Source organism: Suillus subaureus, assembly GCF_016647635.1.
Source record: "Suillus subaureus strain MN1 chromosome Unknown BJ212scaffold_3, whole genome shotgun sequence".
NCBI lineage: Eukaryota > Fungi > Basidiomycota > Agaricomycetes > Boletales > Suillaceae > Suillus > Suillus subaureus.
This window is the reverse complement of record NW_024538559.1, coordinates 1,832,244-1,839,833: the sequence shown is the minus strand read 5'-3', so window position 1 is coordinate 1,839,833 and position 7,590 is coordinate 1,832,244. Positions and strand designations below refer to the sequence as shown.

General features: G+C 45.9%; 2 protein-coding genes across 2 annotated transcripts; both read left to right on the top strand.

Annotated features, from left to right (window-relative positions):
• On the top strand, positions 1–1,503 carry BJ212DRAFT_1476169 (uncharacterized protein; the record flags this gene model as incomplete). Its single annotated transcript, XM_041339333.1, has 3 exons — positions 1–765; positions 808–969; positions 1,072–1,503. The coding sequence occupies 3 exons, from the start codon at positions 1–3 to the stop codon at positions 1,501–1,503; spliced, it is 1,359 nt and encodes a 452-aa protein (XP_041198598.1).
• Positions 1,504–2,477: 974 nt separating this feature from the next.
• BJ212DRAFT_1323034 (uncharacterized protein) lies at positions 2,478–2,820 on the top strand (the record flags this gene model as incomplete). The annotated part of the gene is made up of 1 exon (XM_041334486.1): positions 2,478–2,820. The coding sequence occupies one exon, from the start codon at positions 2,478–2,480 to the stop codon at positions 2,787–2,789; it is 312 nt and encodes a 103-aa protein (XP_041198597.1). The 3' UTR covers positions 2,790–2,820.
• Positions 2,821–7,590: the final 4,770 nt, after the last annotated feature.

The following is a 7,590-nucleotide window of genomic DNA, read 5'->3' as shown; positions in this document are numbered from 1 at the left end:
ATGGAGTTTGTTCTTGCTGTGAGGAATGCTTCACTTGATGATCCAATTGCAAAATTGAGCGATGATGCTCTCGAGTGGCTCCGTAATCCCCCCCACGGACCTATTGTTATCAACAGCCCAGGAGTTCATCAAAGTATCTCAATGTACCTCGCACTTGAGCATGCTTCACAAGATGCATACAATTGCATTCGCAGAGCTACTGCCCGGAATTTTGGTGGTGCAGATGGTGTTGACAACCTGCTCAGCTTCTACAATGTCAAGAAACTCATTACTCAATACACTGGTGTTGAATCCATCGAGCACGATATGTGCCCCAAATCTTGCCTAGCATTCACCGGCCCATACGCAGACTTGGACCAATGTCCTTTGTGCACCATGTCACGCTGGGACCAGGCCAAGCTTCAAGCAAGCAATGGGCACAATAAAGTTGCTGCTCAGAAGTTCATCACTATACCTCTAGGCCCACAGCTCCAGTCACTATATCGCGACTCCGAGAACGCACATAATATGCGCTATCTTCACAAATGCATGCAGGAGATTTTGGCACAGATAGAGAGAACCATGGAGATTCCCATCATTGATGATATTGCCATGGGGTACGATTACCTTGGCGCTGTTCTTGATGGCGACATCAAGGCAAATGACATAGTTCTGATGGTATCACTCGACAGGGCGCAGCTTTATGAAAGCAAACAGTCTGATTGCTGGATGTACGTGTGGGTCATCCTGAACCTCGCACCTGACAAACGCTATTGGAAACTGCATGTTTGACCAGGCGGGTTCATACCAGGCCCTAACAAGCCCAAGAATGTAGACTCCTTCCTTGCTGTCGGTATCCACCATCTTGCAGCACTTCAAAATGAAGGACTTGCCATGTGGGATGCATCTCACGATGCCCACTTCACCTCGGATCTCCACCTACTTTACACAACTGCTGATGGCCCCAGACTTGTTTATTGGGATGGGATGGTTGGACACAGCAGGAAAAACAGCTGCCACATCTATTGTGGAGTCAGAGGCAGATGCAAAACTTGTGTGATGCACTATTACCCCATGCTTCTCAAACCACAGGATCAGTGTGTCGAGGGTAGTGATCATCCTGACATTGACGTCTGCAAACTCCCTCCAGGAGGATCAGCAGATTATGCCAAAAATCTATTTCAGCTTGTAGTGTCTCCAAATCAATGGCAGTTGGACCTCCGAAAAATCAAAACAGGTATCATGAAGCCTCCCCTTATTATGGGCCTTAGCCCATCTCACTGTCTCAGCATCCCTCACTGCATGACCACAGACATCATGCACCTTGCTGCAAACCTGAGTGATCTGTGTCTCAATCTCTGGCATGGAACAATGGACTGTGGCACCATGGATGATATAGCTATGTGGGATTGGGCAGTCCTTCAAGACACAGAAACTTGGAGTACGCATGGAGAATTAGTCAAACACACAGGTCTGTATTTGCCCCCCTCATTCGACCAGAAACCACGAAACATCGCCAATTGAGCAGATTTTGTACCTCCATGACAAGCACATTGTCATGCAATGTGACATTGGCCATCTGGTCAATAAATGAAGCACTGACACCATCAGTCTTATTGACAACTTGAAGTTGATGAGATGAGGACATATCGCTAGCCGAATAGACTGTCGTTAAGTTGGCAGGACAGACTTACGAAAATTTGCCTTCAAAGGTGAGTCTGCGGCAAACTCCGGCAGAGTTTACTAACTGATATCGAGTGTCTTGACAATTCTTAATACAACATTCTCTGATACCACCAACCATGTTTCCAACTAGTGAAAGTCCAGGCTCTCAGTTTGGCAGTGGGTCTTTACTTCATGCTGCACACCCTCATAATTTGCAGAATCCATACTGGGGAGCCGGAGGATACACGCCTTCCCTGGGCCCCCTATCTCCCGATCTTCCCATGCCATTACCAGAGGACCCCTTCACCAATTCAATGACACCACACCTTCAATGGTTCCCACAACAAGTAAGTACTCCGATATACTTTGTTTTGGTGCTCATAAATGTATTTTCAGTGCGCATATATGCAGCCTACTTCGCAAGCGGCAAGGGCACCAGTAAAACTAGCAAGAAGATGCGTCCAAGCCCAACTAGAAACGGACGGCATGTACTATCAGACGGTCCTTCTCACACCAATCTAACTAGTACTTACAAATTTTGAAGCAATCTGTGTGCTCTTTGCTGGCTCAAGCAAATCAAAACCGACGGGACAACAGAAGAGTTTTGTTTGTATTATGTGGATCTCACTGCAGAACAGTGCAAGGTACGAAGTCATTGCATCACCATTGTGCATATTGTGCACTCACTGTCTTATATCAGAATTATGATGACGAGGCATCTGCACTAGTGAGTAACATCTCCAAAAGTTAGTTCCTGTTCTGATGTGCATAGGTTGCCAGCAACACTTGGGTGAAGAATGTTTGCAATGGAGCAATGCACTAGTAGACACTCAATGTTCCTGCACCTCCTTTCAACGTTCCCGCACCTGCTTTTGACGTTCCTGCACCTGCTTTTGATGTGCCTGCACCTGCTTTCGACATTCCTGCACCTGCTTTCGATCTCATACCTGCTTTTGACATTCCCGCACCTGCATTTGACATTCCCGCACCTGCTTGCGATGTTCCCACACTTGCTTGCGACGTTCCCGCACCTGCTTTTGATGTGTTTTTGCATCTGTTTTATGTTTCAATTACCTGCAGTTTCAATCTGTATGGGCGCTCCCAGTGTAATACCTAACAATATGATCGTATTTTATGTTATCTGAGCATATTCCGAGACCCTAGTGTGAAGTGTGCAATACCCTATGAAATCATATTTGAAACTATCCTAGCATATTATGATACAGCACCCAAGCAGTTTAACTATATGCTCTAAGGTGATTCTGATGTGCATATGCGGAAAAAAACATATGAGAGCACAAGAGATCTTACAGCAGCACTTCGAAAATGTGCTGGTTGTCCCACTTTGTAAGCAGAATGTGCACATCTGGTATTTTCATTTCATCAACACCTCCCGACACTTACAGTCCTCTCCCGTCATAACCAGTTCTTACTGGGTATGAAGCATGGTCTGGACGTAGTGTTAAGAACCATGCTCAAAGGAGAGAGAGACTGACTCAGAGGGGCTTGGCCTCAGCTCGTATGCTGTGCCCCTTACCCGAGTATGTGCCCTTCATTTCAGAGGAAGTCCAATGATGGTCTGATGAAGTCTGGAGGACTTCCGGAGGCTGGCTACTCTGGTGGAGAGTGTGGGAGGACTTCCGGAGGAGCGCGGGAAACGTCCGGAGGAGCGTGGGAGAGTTCCGGAGGGATGCAGGAAATGTTCAGGAGAGTTCCCACTGCAAGGTAATACTTCTACAGGAAAACAGGATGGAAGGATAGGAGGTCCGGAGGTCCAGAGTACAGAGGACAGGAGGTCTGGAGGACAGGATGTCTGAAGGTCCAGAGGTATGGAGGACGGAACATCCGAAGGTACAGAGGGCGGAACGTCCAAAGGACAGGATACCCAGAGGTATGAGGGACAGGAGGTCCAGAGGTCCAGAAGGAATAGGGGCTACATCGGACAAAGTCTGATGCAGAAGCAAGCAGAGGTAGACTACCCTAAGGTAGAGTCGGAGGGATGGGAAGTGGACCTAAGTCCGGAAAGAGGATAAGTGCCAGAAAGGCAAGACTCCAGCCTAGGGAAGCAATCCCTAGACTTGGGACAGAGACATAGGGGACAAATCCAAAGGTCCAGAATTCCAGCCTAGGGAATCCTTCCCTAGGCCTTTATGGAAAAGGACAAGACTCAGACGGACTGAAGTCCAGAAGATGATTGGCAAGTGGAACAGGATCTAAGATGATATTCAGACTGAGGACTCTACTGTAGTTGTACAGGGGTTATATACTAGAGGATATCCAAGAGGATCAGTAAGCAACGGAGTAAGGCTATGTACAAGCATGCAGAAACACATTGGTAAGTAAGACAGAACATAAGTAAATGAACTCGGAGATGAAACTAGTACAAGGATCAATCAGCAAGATGGAAACAGAGATAACTGAGAACCAGAAAGGTGGAGATGCCTAAATGGGGATAGGTGCAGGATCTCAGATGGAAGGTGGGAATAGGTCTGGAGATAGCACAGTTAATATCCGGAGGTCCGGAGATCTGGGGATCTGGAAGGCAGGGCGGAAACAGGACTGAGATATGTGAGGTGGTGGATGTAGTCTGGAATCCAAGAGGAGGTAAAGTCCAGATGTCTTGCTGGACGGAATGTGCATAGGGTGGACAAGATAGGGGATCCAGGAATGAGTCTGATATGGGGTCCGGAAATAGGTCCGGAAAGCGTGGGAATATGATGGGATCTATGTCTGGCATACGGGATATGACACATAGGCTTGTAAGGTGTGGGAATGTGATGGAATGTGGGTCTGGATTGTGGGATATGACAGAGAGACTTTTTTGAGCCACTGTAAATGGTAGATACCAACCTTAGAGTTGGTCTTAAGCTTGCAAGCACGTTTCCAGGCCTGCAGAGCTGGAAAAATATCAGCCTTCAATGCTAGAGGGATTGCCCAAGAATAAGATGAGAAGTCATCAACAATGTCCATGATATATCTATTACCAGCTGCAGAAACAGTATCCAGATACTCTATTAAGTCAACATGTACTATGCCCAACTTATGTGTTGCCCTCTCTCCTTCCCTGACCTTCAGGACATGAGTCCTGGTCTATTTGCCAAGGATCCAATTGTTATAAATGGAGGGAAGAGATGAAAGGTCAATAGGCATACCAGTAGCATTACCAGATTGTGCCAGACCATAAACAGCACAGTAGTTGCATAACCAAGATGATAGTGCCAGGATTCAAGGTTGGGTTGATGGTGTGCCAGGTAGGCATGATCAGCAGATAGCTGACCACCAGAGAATGCATAGAGATGGTGTGAGGTAAGTGACCCAGTGAGCATGCAAGTCCTGCTGCAGGCCTGGACCCAACAGGAGGTGTCATTGAAGGATACCACATAGCAGTGTGCAGAACAGAGAGCAGGCACTGACAGGAGATGCACAGTGGTACTAGGAATGAACAAGACATTGTCCAGCATGAGGTGGATGCCTTTTGCAATGATGCAATGAATGGTCCTAATAGTGACAGCCTGAACTGATGAGCCCCCAACACCACTAACAGAATGGGAAGGGACTGGGCAGAGGGAATAGAAGTTAGATTCAGAGTTGCTAATATGGACAGATGCTCTGCTGTCAAGAAAGAAGGGGAGAACTGATGGGTCCATAATGGTATGTGTATGCTGGTTTGGAGCCTTGTAAGTCAGCCCAGCAAAATCCACAGGCTGGGTGTGGGAACACCAGTCAACACTAGTATCAAAAAAACCAATGGCAACAAAGAGGGCATTGTACTCATCACAGTCTGAATTGAGGAGCTTGCTGATGAAAGCAGAGGGCATACTGTCACAGGCCAAACCAGCAAATTCCTTAGTGGAGGCAGGAAGATCAGATGAGGAAGGTGCAGGACCTATGATGTAGATGGCCTCAAAACTCTCACTGTCAAGAAGGTAAGCATGCCTATTCTGATCATAGCAAATGCTACCAGACTTTCTAGTAGTGGCTGGCTTTGCAGTGGACATAGTTGTAGCTGGCTTGGGCTTCTGTGCAGTGCATTTTTGGGCAGTGACCTCATCTCTCTTGCCTTCCATACCTCCTCCTTTCCTGAAACAGTCTTTCACTACATACCACCACTTCCCACAGTTCAAACTACAGACAGTGTGGGATGACTGTCCACACTCTGTGCAAGCATGGGTGGAACACCCTGGCTTCCTCTTGGTTGTCACTATTGCAACATCAGTGGGCTTCTCACTGTTGAGAAGTTGTTGCTCAATACCAAGACAGGCCTGGATGTTGGAAGGTCCATAAGGTGCTGATGATGTACTGGTGGCCAGGGAGTTAGCAATATGGTTGCAAACATGTGGCAAGTCCTTACTCATAGCATTAAGCATGAGTATAGTTAAGAAATCCTCTTCCTTTGGCAGGCCAATGGCATATATGCATTGGGCAAGCTCAGTGGGATGGGTACTGGTAGTAGAAAGATGTTCTGTCCACTTGTATTTCACAGCGAGTTTCTGTTGAATTAGGATGATCTGTGCAATGGGACCAACTTTCTTGTGATGCAACTTTAGCTCAGTCCATGTGAGATGAGTATTAGTGAAAGTACACAGGAAATCTTGCTCCTCAGTGCTAGAACAGATATGGAGAGCTGCGATAATGCAGAGATTATTAAGGTCCCAAATACTAACTCCAGTGGGATTAACAAGACTATCTGGGCATTGGATGATTCCAAGAATGTATCCACCACTGTGTTTGAGTAACAGGTAGTTCTGCATTTTATCAGACCAAGTTCCTCAGTTATTCTTACTGTACTCAAGAACCTCAATTTTCTCAAGATCCATTTGGCTTAAGGTAATAGCAGTGATGGAGGGTGATGCTGATGTCATTGTAGGTGGCACAGTGCCCATGGTCTGGATAGGAGGCACTTTAATAGTGAGAGGTTTTGTGATAGCACTCATTGGCATTGACATAGAACTTGATGCAACAGGAGAGATCAGTTTCTTGGTTAAGTTGAACTTTCTAATGTGAGACTTTGAGTGCATGTGCATTGGCATACCACAAAGTGATGGTACAAAGGAGGCAAGTAAGAAAGTCTAAATGTGATGGGTTCTTGATATATATGTACAGGTACGTGCATTTATCAATGCTTCTCACCTGAAGAGGAAGTAGGAACAATGTTTGATAATGTTGGCTGTAAATAGCATGATAATGTGGCATGCTGTATGTGGCAAGTGTGTTATGTCAATAAGTTGAACTTAACAATGTCTAGAAGGTTTCTGCGCTCTTGTTTACAAGGGTGCAGGGCTCATAGCCTATAAAATCTAGACACAGTTAGATCCCCAGTTGTATGTGTAACAAACTAAGATTGTTATGTACCTAGACACAGTTAGATCTATTGTAGGTAGATTATTAGTGTCAGAACATAACAAAACAAGAAACAGAGAAAATGTACCCTCAGTTGTATGTGTAACAGACTAAGGGGAAAAGGAGAAAATGAACATGAACCACTATATATAATGTCTGTTGGCATTCTGTAGTGTTGCAGTCATCACATGCACATAACATGCACTAACACTTAATGGCAAACTCAAGGAAGAAATCTACATCATGCCACCTGACAGTGTAGATTGCCCTGAAGGTTATGTATAGGCACTCAATTGAGCACTGTACAGGCTGCCTCAGTCTGGATATGTCTGGAATGTCACCCTGCACAAGGCACTTATCAAAATCAGATTCATCAGAATCAGTGCTGAACACTGCCTATACCTGTATCATGACAAGAAAGAGCATGTCTGTTTCCTTGTCATCTATGTTGATGACCTGCTTGTGGCAGCAAAGGGTTTGAAGTTCACCAAGAAGATGAAGAGAAAGCTCCTACAGCCACTCAAAATGCATGACCTCAGTGAAGCCAAGCATCTGCTGGGCATTGAGATCATGTGAGACCAGGCCAAGAAAAATATCAGTCTGTTG